Source organism: Phaethon aethereus (assembly GCF_964289735.1).
Source record: "Phaethon aethereus genome assembly, chromosome: 4".
NCBI lineage: Eukaryota > Metazoa > Chordata > Aves > Phaethontiformes > Phaethontidae > Phaethon > Phaethon aethereus.
The window spans coordinates 30038500-30066318 of NC_138578.1; the positions used below are offsets into that span (position 1 = coordinate 30038500).

The window sequence follows — 27819 nt, forward strand, 5'->3', positions numbered from 1 at the left end:
ATGTTATATGAAGACTGATCTGTCTCTTGTCCACTAACTGAAAAAAGAGTTGTTCCCAGAATGTGACTGACAATCTTACCAGCTGTGCTTGGGCTACCTGGGAACAGAGTCCTGGAATACTGCAGTTAGTAAATACCATCAAGCGAAATGATGCATGGGCTTTTATCATGCAATGTTATGTTCCTTTAGCAGGGCAGGTGTAAGGCTGGTGCTATTCAAGTTGTACCTGATCTCAGCCTTTGTAGAGGGAAGGGATCTATCATATGGAAGGAAGAAGGTAATGGATGTTGAAAATCAACAACTTCAGCTGATTGTCTTTATGATAGAGCCTGACCCCTCTCACCCTTTCTTTTTCTAAAAGATCAGGGAGAGACACCTGTGAAAGCAGGGGCTATACTGCAGCAGCCTCTTGGCTCATGGTGCATGAACTTCAAGGAAGAGTCTAAAACCTGCTTCTAAAGAAGCAAATAGCTCGGTCCTGGTATAGTGCTTTCATGGGTGGGCTTCACCTCTGCTGGCTGCAGGGGTCTGTGTTGGCTTTCTGTTAGTCCAAAGCCCTGCAGTGATGAGGGGCCAAACTACACCATCAGGGTCAAGGATAGAGATGTGCCACACTGTAATCTGCTGCTATGAGGACACTAAAGGGGGTTCTGGTTACATCTCCACATCTTGTCTCTGCAAACCCATTCCTTGTGGAGAAGGCTTGCCCCTTGTGGTAAGGGAAACATCAGTGCTTGGGTGAGGCAAAACGTGCTGTCAAGCGTGCTCCCTGTGGCTGGGGGCAGCAAGCTCCATCCTCTCAGACCTGCTTCCCCAGTAGTGAAACACTTCAGATAAGGATGCTTCTGCACTGAACAAGCTCATGTGTCTCTGCAGCCTCTCAGGTAACAATCTCTGCTGCGGTGCTGGTGCTGGAAGGTGTTGGCCTAGATCCTAAACGTGGGTTAGGCCTGTGTTAACTGTGCTTGTCCCCTGGAGCTGTGGTGCTTTACTGGGGCAGCACCTGAGTGCTCTCCTCCTAGCAACACAGTCCTTGGCAGGATGTAATTGATGCTGCTAATTACAGCGAGCAGTTACAAGGTGCTAACAAGTACCTCAAAGCATAGGTAATGCACCGTAAAGAATGACAACGCGTGGGCTCTTCTCGCTTCTGGCGGGGTCCATACCGGCCGCCGCAGGCTGGGCCGGTGCGGTGCTCCCCGGGCCGCAGTGCAGCGTTAACACGCGGCCAGCCGCCCGCCCGGTACTTTTCCATCGCAGCCGGCTTCCCTCGGGCTGCTGCCAGGCGGCGGCGGGACCCCGCGGGGGAGCGGCGGCGCTCCCGGCCGGGACGAGCCCTACGCTGGCTGCTACGCGGCCCCTCGCCGGGACAGCGGCTGGAGCCCCGGGGCTGGCGGCGGGGCGGGCGGGGGCTCCCCGTGGCTGGGGCGGCGGCGCATGCGCGGCGGCGCCCCGGAAGCAGGCGCCTGGCCGGGCTGGCTGCCGGGGCCGAGGGCCGTGCTGGGGCTGCGGGTACTGCCGGCGCGGAGCGGCACGGCGGGATGAGCCTTGCGGAGTGAGGGAATCCTCCGCCCGCCCTCCGGCCCGCTCCGTTCCTCTCGCTGCCCCTCTGCCCCGCCCGGCTCCGCTCTGGCTTCAGGCCCATTCTCTCTGCGGTGCGGCGGGCGGAGGCGGCGGAAGGAGAAGCCCATGGAGGGGAACCGGGACGAGGCTGAGAAGTGTATCGGGATCGCGCGGGAGGCGCTGGAGGCCGGCAACCGCGACCGCGCCCTCCGCTTCCTCGGCAAGGCCCAGAAGCTCTACCCGACCGAGACGGCCCGAGGTGAAGCCCGGCCCACTCCCCGCGCCCTGCTGCCGCGGCCGCCCCTCCTCCCCTCTCCCGCTTGCCCGCTGCGCCCTCGGGACAAAGGGGGACCGCGGGGCGGGTGGGCGGGGGAGGGTCTCTTCACACTGGGGCGGCTGTTAGCCCGCGCGGCGGCCCCCGCAGGCTGAGGCGCTGAGGCGCGGGGAACCCAGCGGCGCGTCCTCGGCGCCGTGCGGGGACGGTGCTGCCCCTAAACCAGCCCGGGCTGGGGTCGCTGGCGGTGTGCGGGACTCGTCTGGGAAGCGATGGTTGAAGTGCCCAGGGGAGCGGCTGGGGCAGGCGGATTTCCACTGCCAGCGTATGCCTCCGGCGTCAGGCGCGGGGAGGAATGGGGTTACCTCCCTCCTCGGCAAAGGGGTTCGCTCTGGGCGAACCCCTCGCCTGCGGTTCCCCCCTCCCTTTGGCCATCAATGTCAGCGTAGCCATACAAGCATAGACCCGATTAACTGCAGGACTCCGCAGGCCCCAGGCCGAGACAGGCTGGTTTGGCCTCTCTTCTGTCACAGTGGATTACCCCTCGCTAACAGCTTGCAAGAAGAGCTGCTGCTCAAGACTGGGCAGTGTCTTCATCCTCTAACTTACTTGTGGTTTGGGTTTTCTCTTGTTTCATTTCCCGTCTGGTTGTATGGTAGCTACATAGGAATTGGCATACGGGTTTAACTTTCCTGGAGAAAATGGGATAGGTGGCTCGCCCTATGATTTAATTGGCCCTTCAGACACTGCTGTGGTAAAACTTGAAAAGCAATTAGCATCTTTCTAGCAAAATATGTTTAGAAATTATTTTTTAAAGGTACAATAGTAAGGTTTCAGTGTACGCAGAGCTGGTACCTTGTCGTGGAGTCTGTCACATAGTGTCAGAAGTCGGCTCGAAATACTTGAACGCAGCAGTGACTTGTTGCGTTCCTCTGGTTCTTGCTTACATTGGCTATACCATGGAAGGAATAGGAAAGACTTAAGTGCTCTGTACTGACTTGAAGGCCTCAGCATTTAGCATTTTTGGAAAATGACTTTGGGGTGAAAGCCTGACTGGAAGTGTTCTGTGCTGTGTTTTATTCTGTAGTGAAGCCCTCAAGTGAGGTGAGCAGATTCAGTGAACGTTTTCTGTCCTCTCTTATCTCCTGGCTACTTTTTAAATACGAACAATAAGTGAAGTTCTCATCAGTGCTTTTCTTTTTTATAGTATATAGTTTTTTGGGTGTGGGTTTTTTTTTTCTCCTGCAAGACAGGATGGATGTTACTGGTAAATCACCTGGAAGAAGGTAGTCATTGCTTTGGATCGAGAATGTGGCACTGTTTATATTCTTGCCATGTTAGATACCTATCTGAAATAAAAACAAGCAGAACTTTGCTGTATTCCCCTGAATTTCTGTGGGTTAAGAAGATGACATGCATGAAAATGAGCTTTTTGGAAGCTGTGTTGGTCAATATGCGGGAAGGCTGAGGGTTTCGACTCAGCTTCTTGCACCAAAGAGAGTGAAAATAGCTTTGTCTGTTTCACATAGCTTATAACCGTCTTATACCTCCAAGGTAAGAGTTACAGTAGCTCTCAGGAAAAAAAAAAATTTCCATCTGATTTATGGTTTGAGTGTTTGGGGTTCTTTTAAGTAGGACTGCTGCTACATAACTAGGATTGTAAAGTATTCAGTGCAAGAAATAGGTGGCTAATTAGGCTATTGTCTGTAGGACACTTGTTTCATTCACGGTGGAAATTAGCAAAGTATGTCACAAATGAGGTACAGATCTGGTGGAAAGAAGATGGTCTTGTGGTTATGGTAGTGGACTGTAATCTGGGGAATTGTGTACTGAAACTAAATGCTTCACAGAATTTCTCTGTGATGTTAAATAAGTCACTTCACTTGGTTTCCATTAGTGACGGCTAATTGTTTGTGTTTCATTTTTCAGGTATTCAGCTTGAAACAAGGGCCTGATTTGTGGAACTGGTGGGCAGTTAAAGCTCCATCTGAAGCTAATGAGAATTGCAGATGCCCTAATACCACTGAAAAAAATCAGGCCCTAGGCCTGATTTGAACTAGGTACTTAGAAATTAGGGGACTCTGTAAACTTGTAATATTTCTGTGCTTCAGTTTTCTAGCTGTGGAGGTTGGTAATTCTTTTCAACTCATCCCATTTCCTTCCAAAACACACAAACTCATTTAATATATTTTTTTGTTGTTGTTTTTTAAGTTTGAGGCTCTTAAATAGCCCTGTTAAAAGTGCAGTAAGCTGCAAGGACACAGGATTCCCTGTTTTCAGGACAGGAACTAGAAGGTGTGCAGTAGATTGGAACTGGAATTTTACACTGACAAAGAACAAACAAAGTTACTGCTTCATTATCTCATTGTCATCTAGCTAAATTAGTGGGGGGGGGGGGGTGTCGGCTTGGAACAAAACCAACCAGTAATTCACTAGATAATTAAAAATGTCATAGCACATAGCCAAGAGAAGGAAACAGTTAAGGTTGTGTGAACTCTCTTAGTTCTAACACAAATTCTTATTTTACAGTCATAATGTGTTGGGTTTATATGATGATGATAGGACAATATGGTGCAGCCCCAGTTGTCACTGTGCTTGCTTATTTTCTCTTCGAGGGGTGTGTTAGAAGGTAGTTTGTACCAATTTGTCACTGAAGACACAGATGCTTCATAGGTTGTATCTTTAGTATCAATTTGGGAACAATTGCCCACCATTTCACAAATGATGTTCCATCAGTAATGAAAGCAATGAGAACTGTAGCGCTGAATCTTTTACTGATGGGAGCTTCCTCCTCCTGATGTTATAGCGGGTTGTAAAAGGACAGAGAGCAGGTTTTAACTATTGTCTCTAAAACAATACCGTGTGTGGTTTGATTTTGGCGACATTTGCATTTAAAGTGCATTGAGGCTAGTTCAGTCCTCAGTGATGTTTAGTTTTGCTAAACAAAGCTTCTGCCTGAAATACGCTGACTGCAGCAGTGCTATTTTAAGGTTTTACTAGTGCGAAATGTAAGGTCAGTGCTTATTTAATGATACTTAGCTAGTGACTTCATAATAGCAGTGTTCATGTTGACATCACTCTTTGCTAGAAAATTGGTTTACAGTTCAGCTGCTGAAAATAATATTTGATTATGATTTTTGCTAATGATTCATCTTGCAACTGAATGGAAACTAATTGCTTGTCTGGAAAAGATTTGTAAGAGAGGATTTAAAGATAACAAAGGACAATATCTCCTTTTCAAACTTAGGTGTCATTCTTTTTGGAGTTGAATGCAGAACATGACGTTGACAGCTTTATTTTTCAGTGCTGCTTAAGATTTTCCTGCACTGTTTCTGATGTGGCCTGTAAAAATAAACTTTTCTTTTCAGGAGTATGTGAACTTAGTTTTTTAGGGTGGTGTTAGTGTGAGTTCTGAATTCTACAGTTCTTCCATTAGTGAAAGTGGGAGTCATGTTCAGTTCATAATGGAATGAAATGCAGTAGCTACACACAAGAGAGCCTTCAGACACATTTGGAGATAAGATTTGTTGTCTCACCTGCTAACAAAATAAGTCTTTGGTTCCTTGTATGTCCTATTTTAAAATACCTAGATGCACAGTGAAAGTTTTCTTTAATATGCTGTTAGTACTAGCAGCTCTAACAGCTGGTTTTACCACCAGCAGTTCATGGAAGAGTCAGTTGTTTCTGAATATCTGAACTGTATCTCTGATTTGAAGAGAACGATGGCCGCAGACCCTTTGTATGGTTTTCTTTTTCAACACAGAACAGTAGCATGTTTGTATATTCTGTGTCCTGCTATCTTAAGAAGTAAACACTTACGGATTTGAATTTTTTTTTTTTTGCAAGTGTCCTGCTCTGTGTTCTCAGGAGCGCAGCGCTGTTATGAGGATAGGAGGGCTGAGGAGGTAATTAAGGAGTAGTAATGTTGAGAGTATAGTGCAGCCAGACTGATTCATGAAAAGACTTACCAGCTAACCTTGCTATGAAACAGACACTGGATGTTAAAAATGCAAACTGTTGTCTATACCCATTTCTACCCATTTCTACCATTATTCTTACTACTGATTTTGCATAAGCATTACTGCAGGGATGGAAAATTTCTAGACTAGTACCAATATAAAGGCAGGATTTTCAAGACTGTTGAGTAAGCATTATTTCTAGAGGGTAAGTCAGGGTCACATGTTCAATAGGATGCCACATGATACCATTATTAAATATCTAATGTCACAGAACAGAAAAAGAATAATTTTGGGTTTTATTATCACTTGTCTGGAGCATGTTTGGACTGAAAATGCCTCATTCCGAGGGCACTGTCTGTTTAGATCTCTGTTCTTGGTTAGTTCTTAGCCTGCAGACACAGTCACCTTGTTGGAGTTGTTGATTACTTCATTTACCTCAGAACTTTGAATGCCATAACGGGTGGTATTAGAATAAACTGTTGCAAATATTTGGATATGTGCTTCAGCCATAATCCATAATGCAACTATAGCTCTCCTGTTTTCAGGACCTTAATTTCATTTGTAGTGAAAACATCTCCTAGATATACAACTCAGCATCTAAATGTTAGCCTTTTCTTTATTTCTGCAGTAAAAAGCTTGATGTGATCAATTGATGAATCTTGCTGAGGCAGGCATGAGCACAGGACCGGCACTGAAGTCAGCTGACTTTCTTGTTCAGACTGAGTTCTATTCATCTGCAGTACCTCAGACTGCTCTGGCCAGTGGGTCATAAGTGAATTAAGTAAAAGCAAATACTGGAGAGTTTTAAGAAGCATGTCTTAGGCAAGTGGTGGTTCTCCTTTTAAACAAAGCTCTGCTTTCTTTTCTTTCCTGTGCTCCTCTCAGATACAAGCTATGATGTGTAGAATCCCAGTTTGCTGCTGCTCTAAGAGGTACCATACTAGTCAGAGGAGAAATTTTTTAACTGGATTTAGGAGAAAATCCTTCAGGCTTCTTCTCACAACTTCTAGAAGAAAATGTTTTTTAACAGTAGAGCTATAACATGCTTTCACACTGAGTGGGATGTTTTTCTTTGGGAATTCTTATTAGGGCATTTTTTTAATGCAGATAGTAACTTTCAGTTGTTTGTGAAACAAATTTGGCTGATGTAGTTTGCCATCTTGCTCTGAAGAGATATCTTTTCAGGAAAGATAGATTATTTAATAATCTCTGATCCACATTATGCTTTGCGTGCAGTTCTTTAAGTTAGGATGGTAGTGTTTCTAATTTATTGTTAAGACGGATACCCCCAAAATACAGGCTTATATCCAGAAAGAAAAAGAAAATTTAGTGTCTGATTTATTAAAACTACTAAATTTGAGATCTGTTGGAACATGTAAGGAAAGAGGATTTCAAGATCTAGCTAAAGCATGCTAGCTTTCAAGATCCAAGTCTCAAGAGCTGGGTGTAGTTGGCTGGTCCTGACTTATCTGTGGCATTTAGCGGTAGTTTGAATTCCAGCTGGTATTGCCTCGAAGGGGTATAGAGCATCAGTTTGTGACCACTAATGGCTCAGGTTACAAATAGCTATGTACTGTAGCTACTGAAATCTGCTAGACATGGGCTTGGTCTCTGTATGGAATAATTTGCAGAACATTTAGAGTGTTAGATTAGTTCTTCTTTTCTATTTACAGTTGCTTATTCAGGTATTCTGATGTTTTCACCCCAAAGAATGGGTTCAGTGCCTCTAAAAATCGTCTAGAAATGAAGGACCTGGACAAATTCTCTCCAGTATTAAATCACCATGGCAGAGGTGGAGGAGAATCCACCACTACTTTTGAAACACTTTTCCATAGTTTTGCCACAAAAAGCTGTTCCTAGACTGGCTTCAGAAACGTTTGTGGTACAAAGAGGCGATCAATACGGAAGGAGGATGTAGCAGCTAGTCTTTTATAATGTGGTGCTCCCATTTAAGATACTTGAGAGCCCCAACTTAATTGCTAATGCCTATAATGATACCATGATTTACTGTTGTTTTATAGTTTTGTTGGAAGCTATTACGAAGAATGGAAGTACTGCTGGGGGAGGCGCTTACTGCCGAAAACCAGCCAGTAGCAATGATCAAAGTAAGCCCAATAGCACGAAGGAGAGCAATGCATCTGCTGCAGGTGAAAGTGGAAAAGGCTACACCAAAGACCAAATGGAAGGAGTATTCAGGTATGGACATGCTCAAATACATCATTTTTAATACATCTTTTCATTCTGTGTGTTGCGTACTTATGCTTTCAGCTTTAGCATCTAAAGCAACAGAAGATTCAAGGTTAGCTGGGAGGGGTTACTGGTACTGAACTGCGACTAAAAGGAAGAGGAGAGTTTCGCTGTTTTTAAACACAGCATAAGACACTGGCATTTTCTGTGAGAAGGATGATACTTATCTTTTATATAAAGTAACCTTGATGGTTTAAAAAGAAAATACTCAAAATAGGTATTACGTAAATATCATGCTAAATGGAAGGAGTGATGAAAATTCTATAGTACAACTTGTAGGACTGTGTTTCTGTTCTTAAATGTGTTTACACTCGTGACATCTAAGTTTACATTGCATGCTTGCTCCCAAAGTTTATTTTCAAGCTAATCTTGCTGTACAGGCTGGTCTTAGACCAGTGCGAAAACTGTTTCGTTCTGGAAGTACAAGTATCCGAGAAGCACTGAAGCACAGTCTAAGTTGCATTATAAACTCTGTCTAGACTTCACGCAGCGTGATAGTGTTAAGATGGGGTGACAATCAGGAAAGGAGGATGTGCGAAAAGAAACAAAAATCAATAAAAATGTCCTTTTGAGATGAGTGACTCCTAAGTCATGCTGTCATTACACACTTTTTGCTGTAGGAGTGAGAAAAATGTTGTTTGATATGTGCCTTGATGTCTGCTAAAGAAGTACAAATACAGCCACTCTAAAATTGCACACCCCAAAACTCACCTGTGTTTTCAGATAAGCCTGGCCCAAATATTTTCAAGGAGATCAAAGAAGGGAAATCAAGAGGTCCTCGTCTCCTAGTTTGTGTAGATTGGATGAACCGTTGTGCGAAACAGAAATTTGTGTGTGAATTTTGTTGTGTGAAATGTCTGTTGCTGTTGATATTATCTTGAGATCTTCTCCTGAAGTTCAAGAATCTGTTCAGCTGTGCTAACAGTAAGGAAAAGGCAGCTTTTCTTTGTTGATACAGCAGCTTTGCATTCAGGCAGGTAGACAGCAGCATCTCTGGCATGGTTATCCTCCTGGTGTTGCTATTTAGTATAGCTTTTCATTTACCATCATCTCTGCTTCATTAATGTTATTGCCCTTCATGATATATCTAAAGTAAAACCTGAACAAGTGTGTACACTTTTGGCCACCTTGAAATACTAGCTGTTAAAATCAATGCAAAATGTCTGTGTGCACACACGTGAGACAAAATATCCAGAAAGAAGTCCTCTGTAAAACGAGGCTTAGATCAAATTAAGACATGTAACACATTCTCAGAAAGCTGCTACAAGGAAGGCTGTATTACTGCCAGTATTCACTCACCTGTGACGTGCTGTTTTGAGCTGCAGTCTGCTTTGACATCAGGCTCCCTGCAAGTTCTCTTTTTTGTTTGTTTTACCAGAAAGTAATGTTGCCTACTTTTTCTTGAGTAAAATGATGCTGTAGAGCCAACTTTTCTCCATGATATGCTTTCATGATGTTTGGTATTGCTTCCTTGAAGGGATTCAATAGGTATCAGGTAAAATTAACCCAGTTTGAGATCAGAACCAGAGTTAGGGGTATTCATGGAAGTTGCACATTGATGATAATTTTGATGCAACATTGCTTCTTAATACCTATTTCAACAGTCTTTGTGAATATAAAATTTGGGTTTTTAAGGAGTACCCAGCTTTTGCAAATAAGCAGTTGAAACCAGGACAGTTTTACATACAACTTAAAAAATCAGCTCTTAAAACAGTATCTTGACCTTAGCTTGAGTGTAACTGCCATCCTTTAGTATAGCAGTTTATAAACCTTTGGAGAGAGACTGTGTTTTGGTTTAGATGTGCAGTAATCAACAGAGCAAGTCACCAGTTCTTGTTGGAAGTTTTGAAAAGTTTGTCATGTTGTCAGTTAGTGATATCAACACGCTACTTAGAAAATTTGTGGTTAAGAATTAAAAAATTTGTGCTTTTTGCCAAGGAGAACAAGATTAAATACAAACAGTGGGCTAAAACTTAATAGAAAAATATAACACATTTAGTGATGATAGCTGAGGGAAAGTTCATGTTTAAACCACAGTGAGAATGAGCTTTCTAGTTGGAAACATGACAGGCTGCATATGTTACTGCTTCAGTCAGGCCCCAGACTTTTCCAATTAAATGAAACACGCCCCTCTGGGGAGAGTGTACTTCAGAACAGAGCTTGTCACCACTGTATGCTTCTGCCATACCACAGTGAAATGGTTTTTGGACCTTTGGATTAGTTAAAGACATGCTGCGTGAAAAGAGGTGGTTTTAAATAGTGTTTCATGCCTGATTTTTAATTTTTTTTTTTCCTATAAGGAAAGAGATTTCTAGATAGCAAGGTAGCAAAATCTTAAATTTAAAAAAAAATCAGAATTCTACCATGAGTTTGACTCTGTCAAACAAGTTGGTTTTCTATACTTATGATTTGAAAGGTGGTCATTATCCTCAAGTATTCTTCCCTCTAGGAGTTCTTGGTTCTGTATTAGTAATTTAATATAGACTGAGGGAAAGCATTGCTGGTTTAACTACATATGCCGTTTCCAACCCTTTTTTGTAACCTCTACTGAGCAGTCAGGCAGGGGGACTGACCATGAGCTCTCTGACTTGATCACTGATTAGTATTCCTGGAGTTGTCCAGCTATCTTGAATTTGCTTGTGACAATACATTTAAGAAGCATAGGGAAGACATACTTGGAGCAGTATAACTAATTTTAACTGCATTAATTTTCATCAGGGTTACTCTAGTAATGTGGGTAGGTATGAGTACAAGCAAGCACCTCTGTGCTGTTTTTATTTTTTCCACATACACAGGGGACACTGATCACTAGCAAGCAACCATAACACTCCTGTAGAGCATTACATGAGCTTGCAAACAAGTTGCTCGACAGGGAGAAGCATAAGATGCAATGTCTTTCCACTGATTGCATAAGTGCTGGGTGATGCTCTGTTCTTTGTGGGAACTGTGCTAACTTTCAGTGTGACAGTTTGAAGCTTGAGATATCCAAAAGCACTTTGTTACTTTTGAATGTAAATGCTTTGAGAATACCATCTGTAGTACACGCATCTTTTTCTTCATGATGCTTATGTTGTCAGTGAGGGCTGGATCAAGTTGCCTTAACACTTTAGGTGACCTGCATATCAGAGATGTTGACAGGAGTCTAGCAGAAATAGATTAGGACCCAGAGTAGATTTACGTCTTTTTAGAGCAAGTGCCCTAGAAGTCTCTAGGCAATTGAAAACTGTCTGAGCAATGTCAACTTAAGATAGGTGCATGAGAATCATGCGCGTGACATGAAAGGAAGGTTTTGCTTTTGGATACTGTCGTCTTTGCTTTAAAGCAATTCCTTCACTGTTTGATGTAGGTTATTCGCATTTTTTGCTGAGATAAAGAAATAGAACATTTGTGTAAGAAAATTTCAACTTTTTTTCTTCTAACTCACTTAAAACAACTGAAGAAGTGCTGATTAGGATGACAGTTATCAGAGTTCTTAATTACTTTCAAACAAATTCTGTTCATCATATCTGCCTATTCATACCAAGTGTGCAGACCCTTTGGAAAGGCTTTGTGGACTAGCATGAAATTTTAAAAAAAAAAAAGGATGCTGTGTGTTAATCTTTCCCATTTCTTTTTATGCTGTGAAGTGTTTGTTATCTGTTGTCTACTATATGATTTTAAAAAAAAAAGTTTTGGAGATACAGATAGGTTGTACACTTTATACAGACTCCCTTTAAATGATCCTAACATTCATATGGTGTCTGATGTCTCTTAGTAAATAAGTGCTAGCATATGTTCCATATTACCTTTTTGACATCTGAAAGATAACTGCCATGATTACTAGTATGCTAAAGTTGGATTGCTGTCTTGAGAAAACTGTGGTGGAATACTGCTTTTCCTGCCTTGCCAATGCCTGCCCCTCGGAAGAGAGCACAAGAATGAAATTTTGTATTTGGATTTTTGAGCTAGAACCAAAACAAACCAATAGAGGCATGAGTTCTGTAGGAACCTTGCAAGGCAGGATTATATGACATCCAGTAGTGGTGAAGAATAATCAGCAACTTGATTTGAATTCACAGAGTAAACCAAAAAATTGCTTCTCTGCATTTCATGGATCAAACTAGAAGGAATGTAAGTTGTGTGACTGACTTTTCCCAGGCTGCCTGCTGAGACTTTTGCGATTTCAGCAAAGAGATAGAGCATTACTTTTTTAACATGGGGTCAAGAAGATAATTAACTGAAAGTGGAATAATAAAAGCAATCAACATGTGCTAAAATGAAAAAAAAAAAAAAAAGAAAAAAAGAAAAAAAAACAAAGCAAAGAAATCGGGGCATGCTGTTAATTAGGCTGATAGAACTACTGTGAACTGTGGAAATACCCAGTTGAATGGCTGAGAAAGTCAAGGTGGAAATCACAGTCATAGAGCCTGTCATGGAAAAACGGCACAGAAGATACGGTGGACTTTGTCAGAAAGCTTCTGCCTTTAATGTACAATTTTTATAGCTAAAATACAAGCTTAAACAAAATCTGGAGAAAAGTATGCTGATGTAAACACAGCCTTGACTATTTTATGTAATACATACAGGATAAACAAACTGACCAGGTACATCCAAGAGCAAGGTACTAAGACGAGCACCCTAATGTGTTGTTGAATCTATCAGTAAAACAGAGACCTGAAACTTCTGGTGCATTCATTTCAGAAACTAGGGGTATGCTGGTACCAGCTTGGGTTCCTCGACAACACTAGGACCTTCTCTTCCCAATCTAGAGCACTTTTTGCAGACCACACTTATGTCATCCAAACTGTGACTGGCACATTCCTAATTCAGCTGCAGGATGCCATTTGCATCAGGCCCTCTGGCATCTTTGGAAGCTTGACTTATGTAGGGAATGGTCTTCATTTTACTGTGCTTTTCTGCCAAACTCTGGGATCAGAAGTCAGTGTAGCTTCCTCTTGCTCAGTTCTTTGTCGCTAACATTCACGTTGCTGCTCACCGTGCTGCTCAGTTCAGATTGCCATTGGGAGAAATAATTGTGGCTCAAATCACAAGCTTTTGGAGATTGCAGTCGAAGTATTTGTCTTTTGGGCCATCCCTGTGCATGTAGACAGAGGCTTTGAAAGGCCCTTTGAAATACCTAGTTGTACTCAAAACTTCATGATTATGGATCACTACAGGTATTTGATACAGAAGTGCAAGCATCTCTGATAGGTTTTGTTAACCTGATAAAAGCTGTTGATGCTGACTTAATCTAAATTGTAGATTTGAAAAGTGAAACAAGAAGCACAGCAGAAGGATCACATTATTTTGTAGTCACAGGAGAACCAGTGGTGGTAGCCCCAGAATTTCTGCAGGTGAGAGCAGATGTTTCAGGACCTTCAGCCATCAGAGCATGGAGAGGAGCCCAGCATCAGGCAGAATGGGCTGTTACTGCAATTTGAAGCTGGCTGACCAAATGTACTGCGGTGGCTTGTCAGCTGCAAACTGGGATAGTGGAGCTTTGCAGGTTGTGACGAGATACGTCGTGTGGATGAATGTAGGCCATCATTTGCCCTCATGCTGTTTGAGAAGTCTATTCTCTAAAAGTCAGATATTATTTCAGGAACATCCAGCAATGTGCCTTCCTAAACAACCAGTAAATCTGTTAACCGGATGGACGGTGCCAATGTGCTGGCAGGGGACTAACAATTCAGTGAGGACAGAAATTAGCTAAACAACAGAAATAATTTGATAGTAATTCAGATACAGAAGTGATCCAGCCAGGAATGAAAAATGCAAGAAAAGCAGTTCACTGTCCTGGTTTCAGCTGGGATAGAGTTAATTTTCTTCCTAGTAGCTGGTATAGTGCTGTGTTTGGATTTAGGATGAGAATAGTGTTGATAACACACTGATGTTTTAGTTGTTGCTAAGCAGTGTTTACACCAAGTCAAGGACTTTTCAGCTTCTTATACTGCTGTACCAGCGAGGAGGCTGGGGGGGGGGCACAAGAGGCTGGGAGAGGACACAGCCAGGACAGCTGACCCAAACTGGCCAAAGGGATATTCCATACCATATGATGTCGTGCTCAGTAGATAAAACTAGGGGGAAGGCTGGCTGGGTGCCACTGCTTGGGAACTGGCTGGGCATCGATCGGCAGGTGGTGAGCAATTGCATTATTCATCACTTATTTTGTATATTATTATTTATTTTCCCTTCCTTTTCTGTCCTATTAAACTGTCTTTATCTCAACCCGTGAATTTTATACTTTTTTTTCCGATTCACTCACCCGTCTTACTGCAGGGGATTGGAGCAAGCTATTGGAGTTGTGTGCTATTTAGCTGCCTGATGGGATAAACCACAACATTCACAAAAAATATCATTCCACACCCCCCTGCCCCCCCCATTCTCTCCTCCCCCAATTAACAGTGAAAGCACCAAACTTCAAATAGGCCAGAAATAAACAACAACAACAAAAACAACTCAATACAAAAAGTCCATAAGCAAGTGATATGTAAATTGCAATTTTGAAAAGAAACATCTGTGTGGAGCTTACATACGCAAGAAAATTATCACTAGGGTCTACAGTGCCTTAAGTGCAGCAAAACCTAACACACAACAATTTGAAATGCAGCTTTCAGAAAGTTAGTTGTTCATGCTGCAAGACAGGGATTTCAGATTCGGTTAAAAGCGGTAAGTAACATCAATGATCGGTCTTTTCCAAAACCTCCACTGGTTTTACTCTTAATTTTTCCCAGCCTCTGCTGGCTGATGATGTGCAGCCTGCAAGAGGAGGCAAGTGGGAAGGGGATGGTTCCTTCTGTCCATCTGCCCTCCTGTGACAAATCTCCACAGGACAGTTCAGTGCTCCAGGCAAGGGAATCTGCTAGAGTGAGGATTGTCAGACATCAATCTGCTAGAGGCAAGGGTTGAGGAATATGTCCAAAAAGGCCTGCTTCTGCTGAGGGATGAGGATCAGGTTGTCTGGGGCTTCCAAGAGCTCCCAGCAGCTTGAGAAAAATCTCTCATCAGGACAGTGGTAGTTTGGAGGAAGAGGACTTAAGTCTTGAAGAATCTCTGTGCAAAGCCCATGATCCTCATCTCTTTAAGGTGGAGGCGGGATGTGGTACTCCAGTAGTGTTTGAGAAGCCTGGTGACTGCACAGCACATGTATGACCTGAGTATCTGGTGGGTTGCTCTGGTGATCCTGTACTGTTTGTCCTGCTATAAATTGACTTACCAGGTTGAGTTTGTGATGCATTAAAGTTTTGCCTCTCAGGAGTGCACCAAAAACACTGATAATTTTAATTGGAAAGCACCTTCTCACTGTTTGTCCCATCATCCCCAGTACAAAGCTGCTGCAGTACAAGTTTTAGTTAAAAACTTGCATAGACTTTGCTGAGGAGGGGAAAACTGAGTCTTTACCCTGTAATGATTGCCATGAATTGTGCTTGGTAAGGGACCTCCTAGCAGAAGGCAGTACCTCCCTCCCTGTAGGAAACTGCATTAACTAGATGCTAGCTGCTTCCAGTCCAGATGCTTTTTGCCTTGAAGTGGCAAAGCAATCTTATAAAACTATTGGCAGGGTGTAGCAAGGGCTTCATAGCACAAGGTCATTGCTGCAAATTCCAGGTTTAGGTATGGGGTTTGGCCCCCATGCATTTGTACAATCATTTCATGTATTTTCGCTTTAAAGCTTGATCTGCCTAATCCCAAGTCCTGCTGAACTCCGCAATGTATGTGCGTATTCCACATGATTCACCATGAAGTCACATGCAACAGTGCTCCTGAGGTTGCACATCAGAGTATTTGCAGCTTACGTTTGCTGCTGAGGTCTGTAAGAGCCAGCACTGACTTGGTTGAGATCTGAAGATGACAACAGGCTAAACAGTGGTTTAACAGCGCTGATCCTGTGCAGTAGAAAGGAGGGTAATGTAAATGATGTGGAGGATCGGTTACAGCTCTGTCGCAGGTGATGATGCTGTGAGCATGCCCATCCTGACCGGAACACACAAGGGAGAATAAAAGCCAGGGGTGGCTGTCACAAATTCACAAAGTGTTCTTTGAGACAGGACATTTAGCCTAGGGTAGTAGGTCAGTATGAGGGTGGTTTGGTATAAGATGTGCTTGAAAGATTAAATCATAGCTTCATACATTCAAACCAGGAATGTTGGAAGAGAGATGCTTGTGCATTTGTAGAATTTATTGTTTAACAAAGTAATCACTAGCAAAGCTTGCTAAGAGAAAGTAGAACTCTGTTATACCTCGGCTGAACACTTGTTTCTTGATAAAGAACAATAGCTCATTTGTGGGCAGGGTAGCTGTTGCAGGGAGGGTGATTACATTCATCCCTTGGGAGGGCAAGTGCTATATGACCCACCAGGCAGGTTTCTCCCTGTGCTTTCTCATCAGGAAGTAGCTCTGCTTTGATGCACTGGCTCTAAACAGATCATGGTGTTAGAAGCTGGTGGGTCATGTGCTGACTTGAACATCTTCTGATTGATACCCACTATTCCTTCTTTTCCCATGAAAGTTTCCCACTGGGAGACTTTCACTGGTTGTGAATGGGAAAAAAATTCTGGGCTGAGTTTTTGAGGGTTAGAAGAACAGGTTGGCATTTCTTGAGTTGCTGATTTTTTTTCCATTTTTCTCCTCTCTGCATCCTAGAGTTGTGAAATAAATGCATATCAGGTCTGCAAAGAAGTAAACTTTCATGTTTTGGGGGGTGGGGGTGTTCATGTTCATTACTTCCATGAGAAATGACCACATGTTGTTGGGGGAAAAAGTTGTTGAGGATGCATGATGCTTAAAAACACTTGAACAAACGTTTAACGCTACAGTTTTAACACTCATAAAATAACAACTTTGCTAGACATTGATGACTCACTACCTGATTTTATATCAACCAAAGTTCTGAAGAGTCTGGTCCACAAACAGGTAATTCAGATACTGAATTATTGAAGAGAACTTAGATTTGATGCCAAGATAGCAATTTATTGAAATAAAAACTTGATTTGATACTGTTACACTTTTAAATAAAGCTATCTGTTCTTGATACAGGTCATAAGTAATCCAAGTCTTGAGGCTAAGGATGAAGGAATCTGTACACTACCGAATTTTTTTCTTATTATACAAATTAGCAAACAAAAATTTCCAGTATTCAGAGTATAATTTAATGTATTTTCTTTCCATTCTTTCTTGATGATGGATTTACTGTGTTCTTTTTAGTTAGTTTTATCAGCTTCTTAACTGGAGCTTATTAAATGTTCCTTCAATATAATTAGCTATATTTATTTCACAGGATGTTCGTGTTGGCAGCTGCCTGCATACGTTCAATTCAGTGCTCTTGTGAGCATTACACCGAGACTTCCATAAAAGCTTGTGTTACTTGAACACAGGAAAAGAGATCCCTCAAATGAAACTTGATTTGATCAATCTGTGAACTATGAAGGACCACACACGATGGTGTGGTTGTGCTTCTGATGCTAGCATTCCCTTAATTACAGGGTACCCATTCTTCTTTCATGAAAATGCCAAAAGCTTGCTTACCCCCTTTTTTTCCACTTGGCTGCCCTGTGTATAGTCTTTGTAATGCTAAACCTATATTTACGTAGAAATCTGTGCATTTAAGAGAATGAGGACACAGTTACAGCCACGTGAAGAGACTCAAACAAAGCTTTTGAAATATTTATAGATGTAATTTCTGTTTCTTGCTCAGACCAGCCCTTTTCTTTTGGTGTGCACCAAATGTCAGCCGTACCTCATTTGTGCAATGCAAGTTTGTGATTTGGCCTTATTTTTCTAAGTTTCTGAATCCTTACCCAAGTAACTTGTTTGATTTTAAGGTGTCTTTATTGGTTTGGTCAGTTCTTCCTGCCCACATAAAATTAATGTTTTCTCTGTCCCCTGTAACTGCTCTTTCTTCTGAGAATTGTAAAAAAGCATACCAAATCATTACATCATTTCCAGATTTTGCTTTTCCTGTCTGGGTGAGAGTGCCTACAGGAAGAATATTTCCGAGTTTTCAGAGTTTTAAAAAATGCTACATTGAACATACTGGAGCTGTTATTCTTTCTTTGAATTTATGTAAACACTTACAGAAAGTTTGTCAAGATCCAGGTGCATTCCCAGCAGCAGAGGTGTTCTCACATGCCTTATTTCCTTGAAAAGGGAATGCTGGAATGGTGTTATAACTTGACTGTTGTTTGGGGAAAGGGAGATATTGTTTGGTTTGTTTTGTATCGTGCGTACCAAAGTGGATTTGCTGTTGACAGTCAAATCAGGCCTTCCTGCCTGCTAGCTCTGCGAAGTAAATTTGGAATCTTCATTTTATGCATTATTAATGGCAATATTCATATGAAATATGAGAAAGTGCTACAGTAATTGTGAACTGAAAACTTTTCTTACAGCTGTAGTAGTTCTACAGTAGAAGTGGTAAAATAAATGTATGTAGTGAGTAATTTTGAATACAGTAGTTTATTGTGCTCATCAGTGAGTTTATTATGAAAAATGGCATTCTTTGTTTCTAGAGTAGAATTTTTTTATATTGAAAGCGAGAGATGTAGTGTATTGCATCAGTGCAATGTATTACCTCATTTGCAGCTGTGTTCTAGTACTACTTTCACATATTTTTGTTTACAACATTTGACTTCATTTTCTTTTGCAGTATAAAGAAATGTAAAAATTATTATGAAGTCCTTGGGGTTTCAAAGGATGCAGGTGAAGATGACCTAAAGAAGGCCTATAGAAAACTTGCTTTGAAATTCCACCCAGACAAAAACCACGCACCTGGAGCAACAGAGGCTTTTAAAAGTAAAATACCATTTTTACTTAAAATTTCTTTTACAATTAAACTTTGTCAGATTAAAAGAAATTCATCTGCATTAGTCACTTGGCTTTTTACAAAATTGTCAGTGTGGTGTTTTATAGCTAATATTAAACTACATTTTTATCCAAGAAAATATTTGACCTTTAATATCTTAGCATATACCTAGAAGTACAGATAAATAATGTGGACTTTTGCAGTAGGGTTTGGTTTTAGAGGATTGACTAATTTTCAAGTACAGGGAATGAATACTTGATCTGTGAAACCAAATTGCACTTTTTTACTGTTGTTGACTTAATGTAGTAAATTGTTTTTTTTCAAGCTCAAGTATAGTAAAGATTCAAGACAGTTAAGATTCAAAGTAATACTTGATAGCAAAATGTGGTGTTTACTGAATCACGTGACATGCTAAGTTACCTTTTTCTTAGAATTCCTTATATGTGTGTAGTTTTACTACTTTTTTTCATACAAACACACTTGGGTTCAAACATGGCCTTATTAATAGTTGCCTTTGACCATTTCTTAGGTAAAATTTACAATCTGGCTTGATCTGATCTAAGGCTGCCAAGCTTAGCCCCTGCACAAGGGAAATTGTTGAGGAAAAGCATTGTAAAGAAAACTACAGCTTCATCTCAGACACAGATGAAGAAAAATGTGAATCTGTAAGAAATGATCATGCATAAATAAAAGATCTGATTGTGGTACATATTTTATTTTTTTTATGTGAGAGGTTTACATGCAGACATTTGAAAAAAATCAATCGGATAAACCTCTTCAATTGGGGGAGGGAAAAAAAAGAAAAAAAACCCTCCTGAGCAAGACTTCTTATACAGACTTTAAGGGGTAATTATAATAATATATTAACAATTCCAGATTAAAAGTTAATAGAACATAGCAGGAAAGTTGATTGCTAATTATTTTAATACAGCTATGTGATGGCTTTATCTAAAAAAGATATTATTCTTATAAACTTGTCTCCAGCCCTATGAATAAAAGAATTCTTCCTTGTTAATAGCATTTTAAATAATATTTAAAATGTTAGAAATCATATTCTTATTTAATCTTTTATTTTACATTAGCACTTTGTACAAGTTTGATTTCTTCAGCTTGATTTCACTTTCTGGTTCTTAACTAGATGAGTAAATGAACAGAAAATTTTGTAGGCCAATCTTGCTGACTAAAAATTATTTAATGAAATCTAGCATTTTTCTTGCATTGAAATTATTGTAGTCTTTTTGTACAGCTGAGTAAATTTATGATTTAGTTTACCTTTAAAAGCATCTGATAAGTTTCTAACATCCAGCTGAGAAAAGGAGTTTCATAATAATAGTTATTATTTCATAATAATGCTTTATTTTAAGGAAAGGTCACATTAGAAAACAGAATTGAATTTGATGTTAGGCAAGGTACTTAGAGCTACGTAGTACTACTCTTCTGTTGTATTCAGCAGTCTCCCTGAGGTTATATTTTAGATTTAAAAGTTTGTGCAAATATAATAACTTTTGATCTCTTGGAATCTCTTTTACCAACTTCATCAAAAGTCTTTCCTTTGAAACTTTTGAGCATTTTTTTTTCATTTTTTATGTCCTTTATTTAAAGAAAATTATATTTTAATCAAATCTGTTGTGAATTAGCACCAAATAATCAAAAACAAATAACAAATAGTCAATAAAGATTGCTGACCATACTGTGACAGTATGGTGTCTTCACTTCATGTGCAGTCAGCTGATTTATGTCTCCCAAAATTCTTAATTTTGGGGAAAATCTAAATTTTTACTATCAATTTTATCTTTGTGCTGAGTAACAGAGGAACCTTGTAGCAATGTTTCGTGTCAGTACTGTATATCATGCTCTCCCTGCAAATTATGAAGCTTCATTTCTTTGTGTTTTCTCCTCCACTTAAAGGAATTACTAATGATTATTTCTAAGGGTATCTTAAAAGGAACATAGCTAAGACTCATTAACTTTTTCTTAGATTGCATAATTAATGTTTTCAACATTATCCAAAGCCATAGTCTTATTCGCCTGTGTTGAGGTTATAGTGTTGCAGCTTTCATGACCTTTTGATGACTGATGGCTTTTTGACACTGAAAAACATAATCCCTGTGCCTTGTGCTGGTTGGCTGCAAAAGAAGCCTTTTGTTGGAGAGGCCTGGAGGAGAAAGAAGAAAGGAAAGCAGAAAGGGTTTCATGAAGATATGACTGAGTGAAGATTGTTCACTGAGTGCCAGCAGAAATTTTCCTTCAGTCTGCGAGAGCTGTATGTCTGTGCGGAGCAGCTAGGGTCAAAGCTTCTAAAGTCAGCAGAACTTGTGCTCTTTTCACACTGATTCTTTCTATGCTCACCTAACTCAGTTCTTCCCTTTCTGCTGTCAAAATTGAAGTTGTTCACTTGTGATAATGTAGCATGAACAGGGACAAGCGTCCCAGGCCAGGCACTCCAAACACTGAGGTCATACTGACAACCTTAGTAACACACATGTTCCTGTCATGCACGCATGTTGTACTCTTCATGTTACATCTTGCAAAACTTTGTTACGAATGTACTCCATAAAATATCTTAAGCAGCATATAAAAAATACATTCACACTCTTGTAGGCAATAAAGTTGATGCATTCAAAGAAGTGACCACGTATTAAATGAAACCAAAGAAACTGTACTGAGTCTATGATGTTTTAAGCTAGGCTGCTAGAGCAGATTGAACTTTGCAATTACCCAACTTCAAAGCTTTCATTGTAATGCTTGATGCTTTTTTGGTAACTGCAGTGAGGGAGAACATTTCCGCAGGTGTAGGTGTTCCCCTAGCAAAAGGAACAAAGCTCTCCTGCCTTCTGAATAGTGTTGGTAGGAAACTTTGTGGAAGCTATGCTAAGAAAAGTAGAGATGTTTCTGGACCTTGTTTTATTCTACTTGGCTAGTAACACACAGTAAAGGACATGATTTGCTGCCTGTTCTTGACTTGGAAATTGCAATTTTCATGCTAGAATAGCTCTTACCTTTCATTTATGGGAGTTGTCTTTTATTCCTTGCTTCAGAAATTGGAAATGCGTATGCTGTGCTGAGTAATCCAGAAAAACGAAAGCAGTATGACCTTACAGGCAGTGAAGAGCAAACATGCAATCACCCTAGCAACGGTAGATTCAACTTCCATAGAGGTTGTGAAGCAGATATTACTCCAGAGGATCTATTCAACATGTTTTTTGGAGGGGCCTTTCCAACAGGTATTTGTATACATCAGTATAATCATCGTGATACAGTGGTACTGCCCAGAGTGGCATCAGAGTTTGTGGCATTATAAAACAGTAAAAGTACTCCAACCTGCCTCTGACCCAACTCTTTAATCTGCATCATGGTTCATTTTTCCCCTAAGTGTTGCTAAATCCCAAAAATGTGAGTTCAGTTCTTTGGGGTTACTATGGTGATTCTGCAGTACATGAAATAACAAATTAGTTGCTTCAGAGCTTAAAATATTTATTTTAAGCAACTTTGAACTTGTAAGATATCCTAAAGTTCAGTTAGTTTATGTGTCATTGTGCAGTAATGTTAAATGCTTTATGTTTGTTGCTTCTATATTGACCTCTAAATAGTTGGGTTTTTTACATGATTTAAGTGTGGATGTTTTTTTCTTAGGTAGTGTACATTCATTTTCTAACGGTCGTGCTGGCTACAGTCATCCTAATCAGCACCGTCAGAGTGGACATGAGAGGGAGGAAGAGAGGGGTGATGTATGTTTAAGTGCCATTGACTTTAAATGGTGGATTGTGAAATTTGCTGGTAGTCGCTTTCAGTGATACGATTGTACAGGAGCTCTGTACTGTAGAGGAGCATTTGAACTTGCCAGTTACATATTTTAAAACTTTGGCGGGTGGTGGTCTTACTGACTGGTAAATAGGCATGCGAATTTGAGAAGATAATAGCCTGGGTTTGTAAATCTTCTGTTGTATGTAACTGTCTTACTAGCAACTGGCACTATTAGCCTAAATATGCCACTAATTCTGGTCGCTAATCCTTGTCTACATTTAGAATTTATTTGGGCTGAGGTAAGAATTGTACCCAAGGCTCAATATTTATCTATATGAATTATATGTAGTCCTGTATAATTATGTATCACTGTATAGATGAGACCAAATCATGGCGTACAACTGAATCCAGCTATTCATTTGGTATTTGCTTGTGGCTACATGTTAACCCATGAACTCTTGCAGCTTGAGTACTCGTAACACCACAGTGTTTGCAGTTACAGTTTTCCTGGCAGCTTTTGGTGCTTAAAACAGAAAGTCACACTTAGCATTACATCTTGTCAAATTTACCTCTTTACTTGATGCTGTTTTATGAAATACCTGAATCTGTTTTGTTCCTTAGGGAGGTTTCTCTATGTTCATTCAGCTGATGCCTATTATTGTGTTGATCCTTGTCTCCTTGTTGAGCCAGTTGATGGTATCTAACCCTCCCTATGCCTTATACCCAAGATCGTAAGTAATGTTTGATTACATTAGCTTCAAACAGGGGGGATGATGTTGTAATCACCCGCTCCCACTTAGAAGCATTTTAGAAAGCCTTCCATTAGTTGGTCCTTGATTTTCCACAGTGAGGAAAGGGAGGGAAGGTATAGACGAAGCAGAACAAAACTTGAAAGTTAGGTACTAAGAACATGCTGTGAGAATGTAATGGAGAAAAGAGGTCAGCAATACCTGGAGTTTAGGAGATCTTCTAATACAAGGCAGTGGGTCTGTGCAACGTAGCATGTTGCAAAGGTGTTTGCATCTCCAACATATTTAATTGAATCCTGAAACCTGCTAAGGCTTGTTATTCTTTTAGGGGTCATCTGTGCTGATAGCAAGTGAAATAATTGAAAGCAACTTTCTCATCCGTATTTACATTTTGAACTAGATGAGGGCTGGGGATATTGTCTATTCTTTGCTTCATTCTAGGTGGTGGTAAAATAGGTATCTCCATTTTCTTGCAAAGAATTCTAATAGTGAAACTTACCTGTTTTGTACAGTAGGGTATATAAATCTTTTTTTCCTTAAGAGAAATAAATAACTCTAATCAAGCATGCACCTAGCTAGTAGACTTACCCTACTCTACTACGTTTTAAGTAAAGGACCTTAGTTCTTTGCAGAGCTCTCAGGCCCACAACAGAAAGGTTTATTTTCTCTTATTTTTCAGAGTTCTGTATTTCCAGAGTGTGATGTTTTTCCCTTCTGCAACTAAGCTGTTGTGATGCATACAAACACTTCTCTGCCAAAATGTTTGTGCACAATCTTTGATTTTTAATCCACAGAATGCAGCAGGAAAATGGATTTGTCAGGGCTGGCAGAAAACACTTTAGAATGGAGATGCCTATACTGAGTTGCTACAGAATAGTGACCTGTTTTTCTTTCTGTAGAGTTTGAATGCAATTTTCTATTACCAAAGCTTACATTTGACTAAAGAGGTATGAAACAGGTGCCAAGTGGTTGTTTTTTTGAGATCAAGGGTTTAAGCAGAAGAAGTTTAATGTTCAGGTGAATGTAGTAATTTTAGTCTCTGGCAGATTATACAGCCATTCATTTCATTACTTCTCTTGAAATAGCAAATTCAGTGATGTGCTGTTGTTCTGTAATAGCAATATTATTTAAAAGTATATGTGGTGTAAAAAAAATCAAATATCTAGTCTCTTTCTCCCTTCTTCCTACTTTTTTGCAGAAGTACAGGGCAGACCATAAAAATGCAGACAGAAAACTTGGGTGTCATTTATTATGTCAACAAGGACTTTAGAAATGAATACAAAGGGGTGTCATTACAGAAAGTGGAAAAGAGTGTGGAAGAGGATTATGTGTCCAACATTCGTAATAACTGTTGGAAGGAGAGGCAACAAAGTAAGTTTGGTAATACGTGTAATTTCATGAAAGCATGCATTACTATAAAAAAAAGATTGCCTCAGGCAAGAATTAAGTGCTTGTATTATTAAAAAGTTTGAATGAGAAACCAAGTGTAAGGTTCCCTACTGTTTCTTACTTTTAAGTGTCCCCAGTGTCACTTAATTATTGTGTTTTACTCAGTGACCATCTGCAAATCATCAGCAATTTTAACCTGCTGCTCTATTATCTGTGACCATTTCTCAGGAAATTAAAGACTACAGTGAATTGATAGTGTAAAAGAAGTTGCTGTATGTTAAGGATGAAAGTTAAGAATTCTAATCTCTTCCACATTAAGTTATCATGGCAATATCTCATTTCCCTAGGTGCTTTTACATAGATAAATGAATAAACCAAAAGCTTTCTGGAGAAGGAAAAAGTAATCTGCCTTGGACCACAGTACATACAAACATTGCTTTTCCAGGTGACCAAGGACATACATGTCCTGTAAAACATCATAAGCTGTAAATCAGTCCTTAATCTTTTGCTAACGCTGAACAATTTTTTTCCTGGACTTGGTACCTTGGCTATATCAGACCTTAAAAACTGGGTTTTTTTTTAGTTTACCGTCTATTTTTCCCATCTAACTTAATATTATGCAAGGAGCTATTTTCTTTCAGAAGCCTAGAATTCACTGTTAACTATAAGGACACTAAATAGGATCGACCGTCTCTAAATCATCATCGATTTTAACCTGTTATTCTATTATCTGTGACTATTTTGTGAGCCTTTCATGTTCTGTCAGAACAGCACTGATAAAATGACATCAGTGTTGAAACCAGGTGGTTTCAACTTTTCACCTGGTAAACTTCAGTAATAGCTTACTGGATAAATAATTCGTTCGTGAACTGTCAGTAAACTGACCAGAAGCAAACAGAGTGCTCTTCTCTGAGTGAAATTGTGTCTTCCTGCACAGCTTTACTCTCTGCACTCCAGTGATGCCAAGCCTTTCAGCTGAGATGGCCCCTTAGCTTCTCCCAGTTGTACAAGACCGCCCGGCATCACAGCTAAGTCAAGTGCCTGAACAGGACTACACACGTTCACTGCAGTTGGTCTGTACCCATATAAATACAAACTGCGTTGCCCATGCAGAGCAGGCCCAATGCTTCTGGAGGCGTTACGCTCCTTACCCGTCGGTACACATTGCTTATGCACAAGTAGATCTCTACAGTTTTACAAATTTCCCACAAGAAAGACCTGTGGGCCAAAAACTCTGCTGGTGGGGTCACAAGTATGCAAGAGAAACACTGGTGCTTTGGGGGAAAACTTATTGCTTGGACTACTAGATTTGATAATTTTTCCCAGATTTTTCAGATAGAGGAAAGCATCAGAGAATTTTGGGGCATAATTCATAAGCAAATATAAAAACCTCTTGTATTTTTCCAAATAGGTTGTCCTTTGATCATCTTGAAATGTTTGAATATGTTCACTCTTTGTGATGGGAATACCTAATTTTTCATGTACAAGCGCTTGCTAGATGAATGATTGGTTATGTAAATATATAACCAAATATAATAAAATAGTTATGTATTATAATAGATTATATAATAAAATATTAAAAATAGTTTATGAAAATGATAGGTGGTTGTTAACAAAAAAATTAAGGCAATATGTCCACAATAAAAAGAGGACATATTATTTGTACTTTTTTTTTTTCAGCAAAGTGTAGATCTGGAAGGATAGTTTGCTTTTATTGACCTAGTCATTACAGTTAGATTTACTGGCATGTTATATTTGTGTTTCCTGTAATACATTTACATATCTTTGAAAAGTTTCAGTTGATACGCAGTTTCCACCTGGGCAAGGAGAGAGGAGAAAGAACACCTTTCCCATTTTTCAGCATTTATTCTTGACATGCTTACTTTTTAAAGCATGAACAGAGTCCTGAACAATGCAGAGAGGCTCACGCTTCTGTATGTACATACTTACTGGGAAAAATGTGATGACTAGAGTAACATCTGACCCTAATATAAAGAAGAAAAATAACCTGAAGATGGTGACTGTTATGTTGTTTGCTATTTGCAATTTATCAGGTTGTGAAACTACCCAAACTTCTTTTGAGAAAGCGGCCCCTAATAGATTTTCTCTATTGACAGAAACAGCTGATTTTGTGGTTTTACGGATTTAAAATATCTGTTGTGTGTTGGATCTCCTTCACAGTTAACATCTTGCCAGCGTTGACTGACATTTAAGAATGCCTTGCTAATCCATTTTGAGTTGAAGGGCTGAAAAAGATTTTATAGAATTAAAACGCTCAGCAATGTCAAGCTATTGAACACCAGTATAATACAGAGAGCTCTTTTATTAATACCTCTGAACACGGAGAGTCTGAAACAGCATCAGTTGAAGTAATGGGCTTAACATTCAGGATGGATTTTTGGGCACAGACAAGACACTAGAGCTGTCAATAATATGCAAGATCACTGAGTGTGGCCTATATTTGTATTGTTTAATGAGATCTGACAGAAGGGGGGGGGTTGTTTGTTTGTTTTTTAATCAGGTAGTGCTGTATGAAATATGAGGGTGCTGGAAGGCTGTTACAACTTCCGCTGCTCAAGAAGATGAAATGTTTGTGAAGATCCAGCAAAGGGAAGCCGAGGCAGTGCTGTTTAGGTGGCGTCTGTGGGTAGTTAGAATAGACAGAAGGAAAAAAGGGGCAAGGATTAAACCTGAGGTGTTTTGGACAGCTCTGAGAAGCATGTGCAAAGTACTCAGTTTTTAACCTGAAAAATTCTTTTCTCTTTTTTCCTTAAAGAAACAGACTTACTTTATACAGCAAAAGTATATCGAGATGACCGTCTCCGAAAGAAAGCAGACGCCATGTCCATGGACAACTGCAAAGAACTAGAACGGCTGACCAGCCTCTATCGAGGGGGATGAACTACAGTTATACACCTACATCTTTACGTATGCTGTTACATCTCTTGTAAATTAAGAAGAGATTTAGTTTTACCATGAATGCTGGAAAAGAGGGGTGGAAGTAAAACTCTACTGTGTAGCTGTTTCCAGAAACCTTATGCTGAAATATCATTTAATGGCTTCTTTACCTACCGTGAAATATAGGTAACCTTAATTGTCTAGATTTTACTTCAAAGC

The 27819-nt window shown here is 40.1% G+C and overlaps 1 protein-coding gene across 1 annotated transcript; it reads left to right on the forward strand.

Annotated features, from left to right (window-relative positions):
* Positions 1-1610: 1610 nt before the first annotated feature.
* DNAJB14 (DnaJ heat shock protein family (Hsp40) member B14) lies at positions 1611-27603 on the forward strand (the record flags this gene model as incomplete). Its single annotated transcript, XM_081999146.1, has 8 exons — positions 1611-1822; positions 7818-7992; positions 18665-18810; positions 21859-22044; positions 22454-22548; positions 23186-23295; positions 24512-24684; positions 27479-27603. Exons 1-8 carry the CDS (start codon positions 1690-1692, stop codon positions 27601-27603), a joined length of 1143 nt encoding a protein of 380 aa, XP_081855272.1. The 5' UTR covers positions 1611-1689.
* Between the last annotated feature and the right edge of the window lie 216 nt (positions 27604-27819).